This window comes from Rhinoraja longicauda, chromosome 3 (assembly GCF_053455715.1).
Source record: "Rhinoraja longicauda isolate Sanriku21f chromosome 3, sRhiLon1.1, whole genome shotgun sequence".
Taxonomy (NCBI): Eukaryota; Metazoa; Chordata; class Chondrichthyes; order Rajiformes; family Arhynchobatidae; genus Rhinoraja; species Rhinoraja longicauda.
This window is the reverse complement of record NC_135955.1, coordinates 70,123,210-70,143,420: the sequence shown is the minus strand read 5'-3', so window position 1 is coordinate 70,143,420 and position 20,211 is coordinate 70,123,210. Positions and strand designations below refer to the sequence as shown.

The window sequence follows — 20,211 nt, the reverse complement described above, 5'->3', positions numbered from 1 at the left end:
GCAGACCAGGGAGAAACAGCAAAAAAAAAAGACATAGGAACAAGTCTAACAAAAAGACAAAAGCACCGGAATAACTCAGCGGGTCATGTAGCACCTCTGGGGATCATGGATAGGAGACACTTTGGGTCGGGACCTTCATCAGACTGATTATATGGGGGGGGGGGGGGGGAGGAGGAGTCAGAGGGTGGTGAATCTGTGGAATTCTTTGCCACAGAAGGCTGTGGAGGCCAAATCAATGGATATTTGACTACGAGTGTCAGGGGTTATGGGGAGAAGGCAGGAGAATGGGGTTAGGAGGGGGAGTACATCAGCCATGGTTGAATCGGGGAGTAGACGTGATGGGCTGAATGGCCTAATTCTTATCGCCTTATAAAATAGGGACCTTTACATAATTTTGAAAACAAGCATGTATGGTATCCTACTGTGCTGCATGATTCTATGAATTGAAAATTCAGGTAGTATAGGTGGGACTTCCAATCCTCTAGAATTGGGGGATTGAGACCAGGTGAATGTATGGGATTTTTGGAGTGGGTACACACACCCTGCTTAATTTGGGAAACAAACTAAAGCTAAACTAAACTAGAATAGTCGAATGTAGACCAATACTTACATGTGCATTTAATGTTCTCAGGAGAATTTAAAATGCTTCTTAAATTATTGTTTTAACTTGGTTTCAAACTTTACAATGTTGCAAGGATTTCCTGAGGTTGAAAACTGACCATGAAACAGAGGCAAGTTTGAACAACATTTATTATAGTAATTTAACTCTTCAATGTCCTTTCTGAATAAAATCTTATTTTTTTGCAATTGGTAGCTCAGTTCATGAAGCGGTCAGGGTTAAGAGTGTCAGTTCTTCAAATATACCTTATACAATTAAACTATTCGTAGTCTGTCAGATGACTGGAGCTGACCATGAAGGATGTGCTGGCGCTGGAGAGGGTCCAGAGGAGGTTTAAGAGAATGATCTCAGGAATGAGTGGGTTAACATATGACGGGTGTTTGAAGGCATTGGGCCTCTACTCGCTGGAGTTTAGAAGGATGAGGGGGGACCTCATTGAAACTTACTGAATAGTGAAAGGCCTGGATGATTTGGTTGGGTATTCTTATGTACAGAAAATTGATGTTAAAATTAATTTGTATAACTGAGTTTAAAAACCAAACTCTCACATACTCAGTTGACATCTGGCTTTCACTGTGCAATTCCATCCTATTTCATGTTTTGGAAGTCGCCTTAGTATTAACATCAAGACCACTTGCTAGGCAAATCACTTTCTAATTAAATCTGTAAAGACATTTCTTTGTTGCACCAGTAATGGATGTTAACAAAATTCAAATCACTCTGGCCTCTGATAGTCCACAAAACAATATTAACTGGAGTAATAAATGGATTGATAAAATGTATACCATTAGATGGATTGATTTATACTCTGTTGCATGGGAGCAACGTTTGTAAGTTATTACAATTTTAAGTGATTTCCTAAACAAATGAAGCATAAATTAAAACTGATACACTCCATACAAATATTGTAGACATTAAACTGGTGGCAATTCTCAGTGGCATGAAGAATGATGGATTCTAAAATTCGCAAATCAAATGAAGAATTATACTAAAAAAAGTGGTTTAACATTTCACATATAGATGAACCTCTATAAGGATTATCGGATATATCGGATTACATTGACGACTGCATTGGTGCTACCTCTTGTACCCATGCAGAACTCACTAACTTCATAAATTTCACCACCAATTTGTATCCTGCTCTTAAATATACTTGGACCATCTCCGACATCTCCCTACCGTTTATGGATTTCACCATCTCCATCACAGGAGACAGACTAGTGACCGACATCTACTACAAACCTACCGACTCCCACAGCTATCTTGACTACATTTCTTCCCACCCTATTTCCTGTAAAAACTCTATCTGAATGGTGTCAAGTTAGGAGGAGGGGGAGTTCAACGAGATCTGGGTGTCCTAGTGCATCAGTCAATGAAAGGAAGCATGCAGGTACAGCAGGCAGTGAAGAAAGCCAATGGAATGTTGGCCTTCATAACAAGAGGAGTTGGGTATAGGAGCAAAGAGGTCCTTCTACAGTTGTACCGGGCCCTGGTGAGACCGCACCTGGAGTACTGTGTGCAGTTTTGGTCTCCAAATTTGAGGAAGGATATTCTTGCTATGGAGGGCGTGCAGCGTAGGTTCACTAGGTTAATTCCCGGAATGGCGGGACTGTCGTATGTTGAAAGGCTGGAGCGATTGGGCTTGTATACACTGGAATTTAGAAGGATGAGGGGGGATCTTATTGAAACATATAAGATAATTAGGGGATTGGACACATTAGAGGCAGGAAACATGTTCCCAATGTTGGGGGAGTCCAGAACAAGGGGCCACAGTTTAAGAATAAGGGGTAGGCCATTTGGAACGGAGATGAGGAAGAACTTTTTCAGTCAGAGAGTGGTGAAGGTGTGGAATTCTCTGCCTCAGAAGGCAGTGGAGGCCAGTTCGTTGGATGCTTTCAAGAGAGAGCTGGATAGAGCTCTTAAGGATAGCGGAGTGAGGGGGTATGGGGAGAAGGCAGGAACGGGGTACTGATTGAGAGTGATCAGCCATGATCGCATTGAATGGCGGTGCTGGCTCGAAGGGCTGAATGGCCTACTCCTGCACCTATTGTCTATTGTCTATTGTATCTGCGTCCAGGATGAGTCGTTTCATACTCGGGCATCAGAGATGTCTTCGTTCTTTAGGAAACGAGGGCTCCCCGCTTCCATTATAGATGAGGCTCTCACTACGGTCTCCTCTATATCCCAGCAGCGCCGTTCTTGCTCCCCCTCTCCCCATTCGTAACAAGGATAGAGTCCCCACTGTCCTCACCTTCCACCCCATCACCTGTCGTATACACCAAATTATCCTCCAACATTTCCGTCACCTCCAACGGGATCCCACTACTGGCCAAATCTTCCCATCTCCACCCCTTTTTGCTTTCCGCAGTGACCGTTCCCTCCATAACTCCCTGGTCCACTCGTTCCTTCCCATCCAAACCACCCCCTCCCCAGGTACTTTCCCCTGCAACCGCAGGAGATGCAACACCTGTCCCTTTACCTCCCCCCTTGACTCCATCCAGGGACCCAAACAGTCTTTCCACCTGCACCTCCTCCAACCTCATCCATTGTATCCACTGTTCCAGAAGTCAACTTCTCTATATCGGCGAGACCAAACGCAGGTTCGGCGATCTTTTCGCTCAACACCTTCGCTCAGTCTGCCTTAACCAACCTGAGCTCCCGGTGGCTCAGCACTTCAACTCCCTCTCCCACTCCCAATCTGACCTTTCTGTCCTGGGCCTCCTCCATTGTCACAGTGAGGCCCAGCACAAATTGGAGGAACAGCATCTCATATTTCACTTGGGCAGTTTACACCCGAGCGGTATGAACATTGATTTCTCCAACTTCAGATAGTTCCTCTGTCCCTCTCTTTCCTCTCCCCCTTCCCAGTTCTCCCACTCTCTTACTGTCTCCTACTGCATCCTATCTTTGTCCCGCCCTCTCCCGACATCAGTCTGAAGAAGGGTCTCGACCCGAAACGTCACCCATTCCTTCTCTCCAGAGATGCTGCCTGACCCGCTGAGTTACTCCAGCATTTTGTGTCTACCATCGGATATACACACATCATTGTCTGAAGCCATAGTCTGAAATTCTAATGTCATCTAGCAAATTTTCAATGATTACCTAATCCAAAACAGTTGTATCAAATAATTTAACTGCAGAAAAATTACAGCAACAAAAAGTATCATATTCAAATCCTTGAAACAAGCAACTTTGAAATAAATGAGTTCTTTAAGCATTAGCCCTAAACTTTGTAAAATGCTTGGATCTTAGAACAGGATAAGAAAAGCAAGCCAAAATAAATTTAGAACCAGTCTTCTAAATCGACTACCATGTTGAAGAAAGAAGTTCTGAAAATAGAGAACCACCACTAAAGACCATCATTACCACTAGAGATGTCCAGCAGCAACATTTTACTGAACCATAATCATCATAATCATACTTTATTAGCCAAGTATGTTTTACGAAGAATGTCATTTGCCATACAGTCTTACCAATAAAAAGCAACAGAACACACAAAATCCATTTTAACATGAACATCCACCACAGCGACTCCTCCACATTCCTCACAGTGATGGAAGGCGAAAAAAAGTTCAATCTTCTTCCCTTCTTTGTTCTCCCGCGGTCAGGGGCCTCTTACCTTCCCTTGACGGGACGATCTTGACTCCCGTAGCCGGCGGTTGGGCCCTCCGTGTCGGGGCGATCGAGCTCCTGCATCAGGGTGGGGGGGAATCTCAGCTCCTCCGAGCGGGCAATCTGACCCTGGGTCAGGGCTAATCGAACCCTTCTGCGGCTCGGAGCTTTCCGAGACTGCGAGCTCCTCGATGGTGAAGTGTCGATCCCAGGCAAGGGATCGCAGGCTCCGATGGTAAGTCCACGTCCCCACTGTGGGGCTCAAAGTCAGTCCCGAACAAGGCCGCCAGCTCCATGATGTTAGGCCACAGAGCGACCAGAAATACGATCCGGAAAACAATCGCATTTCCGGTAAGGTAAGAGATTGAAAAAAAGTTTCCCCCAAACCCCCCCCCCACCACCCACATGAAACAAACCAGAGAACATTAACACAAACTTTGAAAACACACTAAAAATAACAAAAAAAGATGAAAAGGCAGACCGTTGGCGAAGCTGCCATCGCTGACGGCGCCACCCGGTGAAGACAGACGTATCAAAAGAAAATGTGTTACGATATACGGAGTTTGTGCATTCTCCCTGTTCAAATTGGTTTTCTCCGTGTGCTCGTTTCCTCCCACACTCCAAAGACGTACAGGTTTGTAGGTTAATTGGCTTTGGTAAAATTGTAAATTGTCCCCAGTGTCTATGATAGTGTCAGTGTACAGAGTGATCGCTGGGCCAAAGGGCCTGTTTCCGCGCTGTTTGTTTAAAGTCTGAAGATATTTATCATAATATTATACCTATCATTAATAGTATAATAGAAATGCATGTTATGTTAGCATAGAATTAAATTGAATGTCAGAAATGTTTGTTTTACATGTGGGAAGGGGAATAAAACAAAGATCACTGGATTATAATGTCAGTCTGTGCAACAAATTCTGTGCACAAAAGAAAGCTCAACTTACATTGGTTTCACTACATTTGAAATTAGCTGGGATGCTGAATACTGTTCCTCATTACTACTATGAAAATAAAACTGATTGGTTTCAAGGCTTAGAATGTTACTAGAATTCTTTCCACCACCCCTACCTCAAGGTTATGGGGAGAAGGCAGGTAAATGTGATTAGAAGCCAGAGATCAGCCATGATTGAATGGCAGAGTAGACTCGATTGGCCAAATGGCCTAATTCTAATCCTATTAACATGAACTTGTGAAATTGCTGGAGTAGGACAGGCAGCATCTCTGGAGAGAACAAATGGGTGATATTTCTGGTCGAGACCCATCTTCTGACCTAGTCAGGGGAGATGGAAACAAGATATGGAAGGGTACAAAGAACATGTAAGGTGCAAAAAGAACAGATCGAAGCAGACAATGATCAAATAAATGTAGAATGGTTCATTGTTGGATGAGGGAATGGTGATACAAGGCATACAAACAGTAAAATTAATCAGTACTGTCAGAAACTAGTCAGAGTACTGGGGTGAGAAGGGATGAAGAAAGAGGGAAAGCAAAGGTTACTTGAAGTTAGTGAAATCAATATTCATACCGCTGAGTTGTAAACTGCCCAAGCAAAATATGAGGTGCTGTTCCTCCAATTTGCATTTGGCCTCACTCTGACAGTGGAGAAGGTCCAGGGCAGAAACCTGGTTTATGGATATTGAGCAAATTGGATAAGACAAGCAAATTCATCTGAGATGCCACATGTAATTAAATGGACTGCTATCACCAACTTCCTAAGCATAAAACAACTAGATTACAGCAAGTAATACAAAAACGAAGCTGACCCATTCTACTTTCAATATTTAAATCACACAAACTAAGCCACATTTCAAATTAGAATGTTAAATTCATACCAATTAATTACTTATTGCACAATCAAATATCAAGTGGTAAGAAAGCTTTTTCATAGAAACACAGAAAATAGGTGCATTTGGCCCTTCGAGCCAGCACCGTCATTCATTGTGATCGTCCACAATCAGTAACCTGTGCCTGCCTTCTCCCCGTATCCCTGGATTCCACTAGCCCCTAGAGCTCTAACTCTCTTTTAAATTAATCCAGTGAATTGGCCTCTACTGCCTTCTGTGGCAGAGAATTCCACAAATTCACAATTCTCTCGGTGAAAAGGTTATTTCTCATCTGAGTTTTAAATGGCCTCCCCTTTATTCTTAGACTGTGGCCCCTGGTTCTGGACTCCCCCAACATTGGGAACATTTTTCCTGCATCTAGCTTGTCCAGTCCTTTTATAATTTTATATGTTTCGAGAAGATGCCCTCTCATCCTTCTAAATTCCAGTGAATCCAAGCCCAGTCTTTCCACATATGACAGTCCCGCCATCCTAGGGATTAACCTCGTGAACCTACGCTGCACTGCCTCAATAGCAAGGATGTCCTTCCGCCAAATTAGGAGACCAAAACTGAACACAATACTCCAGATGTGGTCTCACCAGGGCCCTGTACAACTGCAGAAGGATCTCTTTACTCCTACACTCAAATCCTCTTGTTATAAAGGCCAACATGCCATTAGCTTTCTTCACTGCCTGCTGCACCTGCATGTTTACTTTCTGTGACACGTGTACAAGGACACCCAGGTCTCGTTGCACTTCCCTTTTTCCTAATCTGACACCATTGAAATAATCTGCCTCCTTGTTCTTGCCGCCAAAATGGATAACCTCACATTTATCCTCATTATACTGCATCTGCCATGCATCTGCCCACTCACTCAGCCTGTCCAAGTCACCCTGCAACTTCCTAACATCCTCTTTGCAGTTCACACTGCCACCCAGCTTTGTGTCATCTGCAAATTTGCTAATGTTCCTTTTAATTCCATCAGCTGAATCATTAATATATATTGTAAATAGTTGCGGCTCCAGCACCGAGCCTTGCGGCACTCCACTCGCCACTACCTGCCATTCTGACAGGGACCCGTTTATTCCTACTCTTTGTTTCCTATCTGCCAACCAATTCTCTGTCCATGTCAATACCCTACCCCCAATACCATGTGCTCTAATTTTGCCCCCTAATCTCCTGTGTGGGACCTTATCAAAGGCTTTCTGAAAGTCCAGATACACTACATCCACTAGGCCTCCTTCATCCATTTTACTTGTCACATCCTCAAAAAATTCTAGAAGATTAGTCAAGCAGGATTTCCCCATCATAAATCCATGCTGACTTGGACCAATCCTTTTACTGCTATCCAAATGCGCCATTATTACTTCTTTAATAATTGACGCCAGCATCTTCCCCACCACCGATGCCAGGCTAACTGGTCTATAATTCCCCGTTTTCTCTGTCGCTCCTTTCTTGAAAAGTGGGATAACATTAGCTACCCTCCAATCCACAGGAACTGATCCTGAATCGATAGAACTTTGTTTTATTCTAAAGTACATGAGTAACAATAACTCAACATTAACTTGTAGAATGTTTTGAAATATGTTGTGGAATTATCCATCTTTATCCCATATTTCACTTCAACCCAAATAGCCAACCCAGATAACCTGGGCTATCATGACAGATAGTAAAACATCATGTTTTTAATAAATTAAGATAATGAAATTGAACGAAAGAATAAAAAATAATAACATGCTGTGCCAAATGGGAAAATATGCAAACAAAATGGCCTGACACATTGCTATTTATTATGCCTGTAGAATTAATGGAAGCTAATCTGCAACTGCAATGGGGATAGTTTCAATAGATTATCTATTATATATTTCAACCAAGTTTATACTTCCAATAATTTTAGCAGTTATTTCTGCGTGTTCATCTCATTCCCTGAACTGGTAATCCAACTTAATTCCTTCCTTTTCTTCCCTCATTATTCTCAGTTGTACATCACATTGTCCCTCTGGTTTATCTGCTTTAAGGTTAAATACAATTTCCTTTCTAACAGTTATACCAATATCCATTTTACACACATTTCCTTTGTTTTTAACGATCCATCTCCTCTGCAAATTGGAACAGCGTACTTATTTAGTATTTTGACCTTTCCCTCATTGTCAGTGTGCTAAGGTCACCAATTGTGATAATACAAATAGACCACTAAATCACAAGACCAGCAAACTAAATTACATGTCAGAAACTAATTTGTCAATGTAAATCATACAATTAAGAGTTTTGACAAAATAAATAAAAGACACTCAGACTATACTTTTCCAAAATGTTTGTAACGGAAAATTGTTAAGAGAGATTTAGCTCAGATATGGCATATGAACCTAAAACAAAGTGCTGGAGAAACTCAGTCGGTCTGGCAACATCCATGGGGGAATAGACAGACAATGTTTCAGATTGGGTTGCTTCTCCAGTCTGAGTGGAGGAGCGAGGAGAAAGCTGGAAAGAGAGGAGGGAGCGGGATAAAGCCTGGCAAGTGATTGGTGGATACAGGTGAGGGGGGAGGTGATAAGCAGATGGGTGGATATGATAAATGCCAGAGGTTGAAAAGGAAATAAATGGATGGCAAATAAGGAAAGAGGAGGGGTGAAATGCAAAGCGGGAGGGGGGATGGATATGCAATGAAAAGGTCAGGGGGGGAAAGAAGGTTAAAAAGGGAAATTTGGGACAGGAATGGATTGAAGCATATGAAGGAGTGGAAAGGACAGGGTGATTGGGGTGGTAGGATGAACGTGTGAACGCTGGGGTGGAAATGGCAAGGAACAGAGAAGGAGGTATTCCTTGAAATTAGAGAATTCAATATTCATACCATTGGGTTATAAACTATCCAAATGGAATAAGGGGTGCTGTTCCACTAGTTTACTGTGATGTCACTTTGGCAATAGAGGAGGCCAATGACAAAGGTCGGGTATGGGAACAGGAATGAGAATTAAAACGATTAGCCGAGAGGACCAGCAGGCCTGAGCGGACAGAGCACAAATGTTTGGTGAAACAGTCGCCAAGAAATATAAATCAGTTTGCTTTCCTCATTGATATCAACAACGATTACAAAAAGCACTTGTTTTGATTGTTTTATTCTTAAGTTTCACTAACTTTTTTTAGCCTTTCAAATTTCTGTTTTTATCATTCCCTTTCCATATGCACATACCAAGCTACTGGACTGTTTGCAAGACAAGAATTTCACTGTGCGTTTGTACTTCACACGTGACAATAAAGCACAATTGAACCAATCCCCTTTGGAATGTATTGCCTCATAGTGCAGAATATAAATATTCTACAGCGACCATCAGATGGTAGTAAATAATTAACGGGGGGGGGGGGGGGGGGGGTTGATTTCGGTTCCCACCTATTAACTTCTATAGGGTATTAATCTCTTGCCTCATAAAGTAATGCATTTCAAATCCTAAACAGATGTGGAAATATATTTCCTTACATCCCACTGGATATATGGCAAATTATACTACCAGAGAGTTTAGTTACTGGACGTTGGGTAAATAAAGAAAAACATTTAAAACTCTTCATGATTTTAAATCTATAAAATCTTCGGTAAGTCCGAGTTTTAAGGAGAACATACATTTGAAATATGGTCTCTACTCTCTATTAATTTCTCAGTAATGCTTTCAGGAAAACATTTTGACCTCTGCTGTAAGCACCATTATTTCACCTCCATAGTCAGCAACAGCAGAAATGTTGCAATGATTGGTGAACTGACACCAATGAACAATCAATCCTCAGAAGATGCAACTAATTCTCTCAGTATATCCAATGCCAGAGTTTTATTTTATGAGACAACACAAATTTTGGAGAAAAAAAATAACATTCCATGCCAATGGAAATCACCCTGATGTCTCAATGAAATAGAAGTCAAATAGAAAACAGACTGAAACTTAGTCATCAGCAGAACCAGATTACTGTAAAACTGCACTTTCCTGAATGATAATACTTGAGATTGTACCTCCCTTTGAAACAGTGGAGCAATTGTCTATTAAATGCCTAACCACTCTCTTTCTGCAAGCTTCACCTAACATCAGCTGTTCTTTCATCTTAACATCAACAACTGAGAATTATATAATGCCCTTTTTGTTAGTTTCTCTGTCAGACACCGATATATATTTCACTGCCATTTTAATTCTTGGCTAGAGCTATATACATTCTTATTATGTTTGTTCCATTCTCACCTTACAGCTGTGTAAATCCCTGTATTTATGCAATTATTTGTCTAATGAAATGCCACCAGGATCTCTTTAAATCCAGTGCATACAAAGAATCTGAATGAAAAATTTGTTGGGGTAATTCGATCTCCCACATTCCCAATGGGTAACTCCTGCTTCACTGAATTTAAAAGTACTTCACCTCCATGGCCTTGATTCTCCAATAGAACTGTCTGTCAGTGAGAGCCTGTAAAACATTGAACCATGTTAAACAATGCATACCGCAGAGTACTAACCAAATTCCAGCTTTGATGTGACAATATTTCTCTGCCTTACTATAACCACCCGCTCAGGAGATCCACTAATATAAAGATTCAGACCATTACATCTACTGGGAACATAAATGGATCCAAGATGTATTGAAATGATTGAATGAGATAAAACAGCATTGGGATCATGTTAAAACAATAGTTAGCATAGTTTTCTTTTGAACAGTAATGAGCTATTACAATGGTTTGCAAATTCTATGACATTTGAACTGGGTAGAATAAAAATTAATCTTTTCATATGGATCTGCATTATCTATACTGCACATAGTGCATAAAACCCATCCTCATGATGAATTCAGTCATTGCATAATAGGATGTAAATTTGCAACCACATTGTGCCTAGACACATTAATTACACTCACAGCAAATTCTTAGAATACAATCGTTCATCTGTTCAACAAATAGAGAGGAATTTAAGGCTAAATTCAAGAAATTTATCCTCAAGAATGGAAACTTATTTGACAAAAATACTAATTAAAGAACTAAATTAGTTTACTTTATTATTGTCATGTGTACCAAGGTACAGTGAAAAGCTCTTGTTTGTGTGCTATCCAAAGAAAAGACATACATAAATATAATCCACTCATCCACAGTTCACAGATAAAGGATAAAGGGTACAACATTTAGTGCAAAGGTATAACACTGAAGTCCGATAAAGTCCAATTAAAGATAGTTCAAAGGTCTCCAATGAGATAGATGGGAAATCAGGACCACACTCTAGCTGGTGAGAGGCCAGTTCAGTTGCCTGATAACAGCTGGGAAGCAACTGTCCTTGAACCTTGAGTTGTGAGTATTCAAACTCTGTTAGATAGAGAATTAGATAGAGCTCATGGGGCTAGCGGAATCAAGAGATATGGGGAGAAGGCAGGCACGGGTTACTGATTGTGGATGATCAGCCATGATCACAATGAATGGTGGTGCTGGCTCAAAGGGCCAAATGGCCTCCTCCTGCACCTATTTTTATATGTTTCTATGTATCTATGTTTGTAAATACACAACCCTGTATTGGTCCATTGGTCCATTACTTGGTCCATGGTCTAGCTGAGCAAATCCCCTTACAAACATAAAATTACTCTTTGATACCATCCATGAAGCATGGTATGATAATATTGGCAACAGTAATTTATACCTATTTTAGTTTCTCAAAATATATGTTGTTTAATCTAAAATTGCCACCATAAATTAAATGTTTCCTTGTCTTAAAAATATTGCACGATTTTCCATGTTCAACCAGGCAACACACTAACTACATGCCATATCAATATAATTGACATTCCCAAACTAACTAACTTTATTTTTAAACAACTTAATTGTCAAGTGAACTTATACCAAATTTAAGATGCACTTTCAGTCTTTAACATAATACATACAATGTAATATACAAACAATATTATTGTCGCAGAACGCAGCAATGCAAAATTAGGAACAGCACAACATGGTCCAAGCATGCAAATAACCATAGAAGGTGAAAAGAACACCATCTTCACAGTGATTAGAATTGATGGGCATTTTCATATCATTTCCTTTTTATTGCCCTGAAATGTTTTCAAAATTAGTTCCTGGCGTATGTCAAATGAAATCAAAGTCCACAATAATCAATGAGAAAATTCCCAATCATACTTTCTTCAAAGGAAGCTGCTTTTGGTTGTTGGATGCCATCTCAATCCCTGGACAAGCATCTTCAGCATTTCATTGACAACCTTGGTCAGAAGTAGGGGTGTTCCACGATGATTAGCCAAATTAGACAGATTCCATTACAGGTTTTCCAACAATGGAATTGTCCACATTTGCGTGCAGTAAGATCTGGATAACATCGAGACTTATCCATGATCATCTCTAACAATATTCTCCAAACACATTCTACTCCAAAAACATGAAAAGAGCTCAATAGCTTCCGGGAAAATGCAACTTGCAATATTGGCACTCCATCGGCGTTTACTCTGTACACTACTACTAAACCATACTGTGGACAAGATGTAAAACCAAGGCTTTCTTTCTGGAGCACATCACAACAATTCAACCTCTATCACCTGGAAGGACAATGAACCTTGCACCTAGAAATTTCAGACATATTTTTCTCCATGAAACATAACATCCTGAAATACTTTGCCATTCTTCCACGAATGTTGCGTCAAAATCCTGGAACTACGAACCTGACATCAGCTTGGGAGTAATTTGAATACATGGATTGTGTTGGTTAATCAATTCAGTTAAATATAGCAGTCACCCTCTTGCTACATTGTTAGAAATAATCACTTTAACATTGGGATGTCACTGCCTACAAAACATTGTTGAAATTATATGTATAGGAGCAATAGGTAAAACGATTTACTGTATGGCCGCAGACACAGTGTTAAGGTTGTGTAGAACGGAACTAGAGATGCTGATTTATACCTAAGATAGACATAAAGTACTGGAGTAACTCAGCGAATCAAGCAGCATCTCTGGAGAAAAAGGATAGGTGAGTTTCGAGTCGGGGCCATTCTTCTCACTAATCAAGATTAATGGCCAACAAATCATTCGTTGGTTTCAGGTTCTTTGTATCAACATTGTCATGAGTAAATAAATATTTCATTCATAAACATACATTCCCTGCGTGGTAGAGGCAAGATAACTCCAAGTTTATATCCTCGTTCACAAAATGCAACAACCGTGCAAAAGTCTTTTAATATACTTACAACACATAAAAAGACCGTTAATCATTTTCTACCATATTCCTGGATCTATAATAAAATGAGCATGAATATTGTAACTAACATCACATTATGAAAAAATTTAACTAAATTAATTAATTAAGCTTCCAGAGTAAATCGGCACGTGCCTTGAAGACTATTGCGATCAACTTACTTTTATTCCTTGTTGTTGAGTGGTTAGAGTAAGCTTGGTCTCATCTAAAAGTAATACTTCGCAATAAAATTCTTCCTGTGTAGTGCAGAAACAACCCATTGCTGCATTGAAACCAGAAGTGGGGACAAATCCTGATAAAGTCCACTAATTATCCGTGATTTTTTAAAAATCGATTTGAATGTCCAGTTAAGGACGCATCGAGACGGATACAATGACACGGTGCCGCTTTCTCATATCTCAACGAGACAAAATGTACCAACTGGTAACATGAAACGTCAGGTGCAGCATATATTTTCTCTCTTCGGATGAAAAAAACCCGCAATACAATACGGACTGTCGTATCCTTTAAAATGAATGCTGTGAAAGTAAGCCCGGCAACTGATAAGTTCGGCGAGCTGGTTCTTGGAAGTGGAACGATGATCTGAAAGAACAAAAGCAGCTTTTAATTAAACATTTCCACAGTTTACACAGCGCAAGAAGAGTACTCGAAAGGGACTTCGTGAAAATTACAAGGACCAAAAACAAATCACGATCCTTTCCTAGGTGCTTACGTATTGATCGTTTTATATAAATGGTTCGATTGTCTGGATTTACGACTGGGTAACGATCCGCAGACGCCCCTCTTCACAACAGCAAGGGGGAAATTTAATATGCGCTCGTTAAAAAAAAAGCAAACACGTTTGTAAACACAGCAACCACAAATTTCAGTGGCTAACGCGCTATTTAAAATCGCCGATCTTGTTTTTAAACACCATTATTATGGGACGTTAACTTGCCCTGCGACCGTCGCTGTCCCTGAGACAACAGATGGTGAACGGCGGGGAATGTCTCGCCTGTTTCTGCCCGTCAGCTCAGCACCGGCCCACAGGAGCTCACCTTCCACCTCCCTCAGGCACAAGCCGGCAACCTCCCGGGGGCTGACTGACGCCCAGGCAGCCAACACCCACCCGCCCGCACTGGTGCTGGAGCCGGGCGGCCGAACTACGTTTCCCTGGCGCTTTCTCCCACTTTCCACATGTTTCAGGAGCTGCACTGGGTCCCCTCCTTCAGCTGGCTGTGCAAGATCACTGCCTCCTCCCCTCGCTTCGCCTCTGGCGCTGGGCTGCCCGCCCCATCCCCGCCCCCGCCCCGCCCAGCCCCGCACTGGGCCTGACCCCGGCGCTGCCCCGGTAACCGAGGAGATGCCGCCACCCTTCACCCTTCACCCGCAGCAGCGGAGCGCGATCCCGGCACCAGCCTGCCAGCGCGAGCGCGCTCCCCAGCACCGCTCTGCAGCCTGGAGTTTGCAGTCTGTGTCAGACAAAGCGTACTGCTTATCAACAGTAATCAATCACTTCCACTAGAATAGTTTTATATGTTGCACGCAAAAGACACTGTTGGCGGACATGACAGCAAATTTTGCAGATGTAACAACTACAAAACAATCACAAAGAATAGTTGGCCATTTAAGGTTATGTGCTTCTGACGTGCAGCTTGCAATCTTCACGGTTCCCCCTCAACGAACATTAATTATTTTCTGATTGGTGTGAGACGCTATTTTCTTAACGTTTAGACTTTGTGTCCTTCGTTCTTTTCAACCAAGAAAAGTAACAAAAATAACCAACTGCTTCGAAAATGTTGACAGCTGAAGAACAAGTGACTAAAAGCTACTGTTGCAGCTGGCTCTTCAATGGCCAGTTTTGCTTCATTAATATTGATGAGTATTATATATAAGTACATATGTTAACATTTGAAGGAGGAAAGCAAGACATGGGAAGCAAATCAAAAATGGAAAAGCACTTACTGCAGGTAGGAACTGGTGCTTCTTAAACAGCAACACTCTCAAGGTGATGTAGTCATAGAGTAATACAGAGCGGGAACAGGCCCTTCCGGCTAACTCGTCCACGCCATGATGCCCCATCTAAGTTGGTCTCATTTGCCTGCGTGTGACCCACATCTCTCTAAATTTTTCCTATCCATGTATCTATCTAAATATCCCTTAAATGCTGATGTACTGATGGGAAACTAGCCTGATTCGCATTGATAGTTTATCAGGGAGGAGAGAGATATTCACTGTACCCCCAAAAAGCTGCCTCAAAACTCTGATGATTATCATGAGAAATAAAACACACAAGAAGTGTATTACGTGTTTGAAATCCCATGGGGAAGGTGGAGAGAATATTACACCTGTGAACATTTTATTGGTGGCAACAACTGATACCAAAAACATATATATGACAGTTTTACCATTCAAAAACAAGTTACATGAGTATTCATTCTGCACTCACACATAATTCAAGGAGCATTTTAGGTGAGTTTATTAAGTTAAAATCTAAGGAAGGCTTTCAATGTTTTGGAGACATGAAGAATCTACGGAGGGCCAGTGAGGACCAGTGGGAAATCCAGTGACTTGGGCACTTGAGTACACAATCACCAGCCATATGACAGAGACTGGAAATTGCATAACTGGCCAGATTTGGTAGGGTAGAGAGCGATGTACAATTATAGGGTTAGTGAAAGTTGCAGAAAGTAAGGACAAGACCATGGAGGGATGCAACCAATAGAATAAATTATTTTAATTGATGAGCTGTTGTGTCACTTGAATCCCACTTAAGTCTGCAAATTAGAACTTGGTCTAATTTGCAAGCAGCAAAGGCTTGGATGGTTTGTAGAGGAGCAATGAGAGGCTGACCAAGAGATCTTAGGGATTATCATGTCTCAGGAGAAAATATTACAAATTAGGGTTTCAGCATCAAATGGGCAGAGCTGAATAAGAAGAAATATATCATCTTTGAGATACAGGCAATATGATGCTGACTTAGAAAAGTGTGACAACATTACAAATGGTCTGGTTCATCCAAAGGGGGCGATAATGGAATCCACAATGAAGATATATTGTGACTGAAGGGTGATGATGACTTTGGTGCTTATCTGGAAGGAATTATAGCTCACCCAAGACTGGATTTGAAACAATGAGACCTGAAACAATTGAAACACAAAAACATCTCAATAAACTGAATTGTTTATTCTACATCAAAGACTCAATTAGTTAAATTGACAGTGTGCATCAATGGTGCTGAAGTGGAGACAGTTAAGAGCATCAAGTTCCTAGGTGTAAATGTTAGCAGCAATCTATCCTGGTCCAAACACAATGGTGCTACAGCCAAAAAAGCACACCAATGCCTCTATTTCCTCAGAAACCTTAAATGATTCTTATCAACTCCTATAGATGCACCATAGAAAGCATCCTATCCGGATGCATCACAACTTGGTTTCGCTATTGTTCTGCCCAAGACTGCAAGAAATTGCAGAGTTAATGGGGCAAATGGCCTCTTTCTGTGCCATAAATTTCCATGATTCTATTAAATGATGTACGATAAGTGCAAGCTAGTGTGGAGCATAGAGAAAGGTGTCATCGAGTTATACCAGACGATTTACTTCAGTAAAACCCTAAGTAATGTTATAAAATGTAATTTATGAAGTAGAACTACTTATAAATCTTTTCTCATATTATTGTTTCACACAGCTGCCTTCTAAGACAGCAATTTAAAAATAATTTATCCCATTTAATTTATTTTATAATGTTATTTATACATTCACAAGGATAATTGCACTGGCCTTAAAACTTTGTGTGTGACTTGTGAGGGAATTTAGAGGAGGTAGTAGACCCATAATCTGTTACCCTTGTCTCTTGTTGGTGGCAAGTCATGGATTTGTGAAGTGTTGTTGAAGCCTGGTGAGTTACTGCAAGGTGGCTTGTAAATATTATAAACTGCAAACATGGTGGGCTGCAAAGGAAGGAAATAACACTTAAGGTAATGGGAGATGGTGGCAATTAAGCAGGTTGCTTTGTCCTGGAGAGTGTCAAATTTCTCGTGCTGTTGCAAGGGTCTTGGAGTTTCAATTATCCAGTCAAGGGACAAATATTCTCTTAAATTCTTGACTTGTATAAAGATGGAAATGAAATGGGAAGTCAAAAGACCAGAGTTACTCCTTACAGAATTTCCAGCCTCCAGCCAGTTTTCGTAGCCCCAGTATTTATGTGCTGGCTGGTTGCACGCTGGTCAATGGGGATGGGTAAGATTCACCAATCATGTGCTGAATGTCAAGGAAGGCAATTAACGTTTCTTCAGTTGGAGATGACGACTCGCTGGCAGATATTCAGCAGGAATGTAATTCGTGACTTTTGAATTGTTTACCAATTTGTCTTCGATGTTTGAGATCTGGGCAAGGCTGGCAAGTGCAGTATGTATTGCTCATCCGAATTGGCATTGATAAAATAGTTGTGGGACTCTTTCTTGAACTGCTGCTTGACTCCCGATTAAGGTATTCCTATAGGGTTGTTGAGTACTGAGATCCATGATTTAGAATGAGCAAATCAGGATCCAGTAAGAATCTGAGGTTAGTGGTATACATAAGTACCTAAAATCTCTGTCCTTCTTGAATGGTAGAGTTTGCAGGTGTTGGAAGTATTGTCAAGTCGTCTAGCTTGAACACATTGTTTCCATAATGTAGCAATAGCGGAGGAAATGAAAATTTAATGGATAGGGGATCTATCAAGAGATCTATTTTGTCCTGGATGGTGATGAGTTTTTGGAACTGCACCCTTCTAACCACTTAGAGAGAACTCAATTACACCCCTAATTTATAGATGATTGAAAGGCTTGGGGATATCAGAATAAGATAATATCAGAGAGCATCACAAGTTTTTGTGCTAGAGGGAAGTTCAGCAGAAGATAATTGGATTAAGACAAACATCTGAGAAACTCCTGCAACAAAGCCCCAGGATTGACAGTGATTCCAATACAATTATCCTACCACAACCAGAGAGCAGTGCTGAACTACTATCTACATCTATGATGACCCTTGGACTATCCTTGATCGGATATTGCTCGGTTTACCTTGCACTAAACATTATTCCCTTATCATGTATCTATATGCTGTAAATGGCTCGATTGTAATTGTAAATGGCTCGATCTGCTGACTGGATAGTACGCAACAAAAGCTTTTCACTGTACCTCGGTCCACGTGACAATAAACTAAACTGAAATGAACTGAACAAAAAGCAAGGCTATCTATCTTTCTTTGTTTTACGTACAACCCTGCCATTGGCGATTTTCCCATTAATGTCAACTTTACCAAAAATGTTTGGTAGCATTCTTGCTGTCATATTCAGACAAATCCTGCGTTAATCGACATTGATATTGGTTTAATATTGTCATAAGTACCGAGATACAGTGAAAAGCTTTGTTTTACATTCTATCCAGGCAATTACTACAATTGGAGGAGCAGCACCTCATATTTCGCCTGGGCAGTTTGCAGCCCGGTGGTATGAACGTCGACTTCTCCAACTTCAGATAGCTCCTCTGTCCCTCCCTTCCCCTCCTCCTTCCCAGAGCTCCCTCTATCTTCCTGTCTCCACCTATATCCTTCCTTTGTCCCACCCCCGACATCAGTCTGAAGAAGGGTCTCGACCCGAAACGTCACCCATTCCTTCTCTCCCGAGATGCTGCCTGACCTGCTGAGTTACTCCAGCATTTTGTGAATAAATCGATTTGTACCAGCATCTGCAGTTATTTTCTTATACTACTAAACACAAGTACATTAGGCAGTGCGAGAGAGAAAATGAACAGAGTACAGAATACAACTACAGAGAAAGTGAAGAACAAAAAAAGTGCAAGGGCTGCAACGAGGTAGATGGGAAGATTTCAAATTCAGTCTTAGCGTTGGAGAGAATCTTTCAAGACTCTGATCACAGAGGGGAAGAATCTGTTCAAGAATCTGGAGAATCAGTGTATAGTCAGGAAGATGACATTTGCCATTGACTGGTGGATCATAAAATGGAGCCAGTCATTCTCAACCATTCTTTTGAATGTGGCTGAGGACAAAGGAGACTAGATGCTGGAATCTGAACTAAAAAAGAGACTGCTGGAGCAGGTCAATGGATCAAGCTTTATTAATGGAGTAAAAGGGATGGTCAATGTTTTAGGTCAAGACCCTGCTTCAGGACTGAAAGTGTAGATACATGGTTATGTTTCAGCAGGATTCAGCAGGCTTCTGACTTAGGCACACTGTCATAATCCCGGGAATGGTATCTTTTCACCTTTGGCATCTCAGCTAAGCATATAGACCAAATCTCCAAACCTGTAGTTCATCTTGCACTGCGCAGGATTAGTGTAGAATACTAGTATACACTCTTGGTCCCGACCTGAAACATCCGGCCATCCTTTTGCCTCCAAAGATGCTTCCTCCAGTAGTTTTTTTTTTTTTTGCTCTGGAATATGGCTCTTTTATCTTTCTTTGTTGCAAGGATATAATGATGTCTGGAGACAGCTGTTACTAATGGAGCCCAAATTTAACATTGGTTATTGGTAAGTGTTACATGTTAGCACTCTTAAAGATCTTGCCCATTATTTTGCCAAAGAATGAGTATGTGGTGTGGTGACTGCCGCCAGTAACTGTTCTGCTCTGCATCCTTTTTGTGGAGACACGATGATCAGGGAATCTTTCAATTTGTTGGGCAGGTGCCAATATTTTATCTGTACTGGAACAGCTCAACTAGGGCCACAGCTGGTTTTGAGGCACAGCCTGAGTCCATTTCTAATATATTTAAAGCTTGAATTTTTCCAATTATAAACAATGGAAAGTAAAAGTTCAGCCCAAAGAACCGTTTGCGCTACGGCCTAACATCGTGGAGTCGGCGGCCTCCAGCTGGGATCGACCTCAAAGACTCCGGTCGCAGGGCCTGGACTTACCATCTCGGAGGCTTCGGCCGTGGGCCCTGCAGACCGCAACATCGGGAGTTCGCA

The 20,211-nt window shown here is 41.3% G+C and overlaps 1 protein-coding gene across 3 annotated transcripts in view; it reads right to left on the bottom strand.

The window, feature by feature from the left end:
• The window catches only part of epb41l4a (erythrocyte membrane protein band 4.1 like 4A), a 139,003-nt gene extending 124,491 nt beyond the window's left edge, over nucleotides 1-14,512 (bottom strand). The window contains exons 1-3 of one of the 3 annotated variants that reach the window (XM_078396358.1): nucleotides 14,300-14,512; nucleotides 13,424-13,844; nucleotides 13,255-13,299 (exon numbers count right to left, since the gene is read on the bottom strand). Coding sequence is in view for 2 of the 3 variants with exons in the window: in XM_078396355.1 (XP_078252481.1) it covers nucleotides 10,450-10,494; nucleotides 13,424-13,522 (144 nt within the window). In the remaining variant the exon portion in view is untranslated. Of the gene's footprint in view, nucleotides 1-10,449; nucleotides 10,495-13,254; nucleotides 13,300-13,423; nucleotides 13,845-14,299 lie in introns of all 3 variants that reach the window. The other 2 variants (XM_078396355.1, XM_078396356.1) reach the window with 2 other exon arrangements.
• Nucleotides 14,513-20,211: the final 5,699 nt, after the last annotated feature.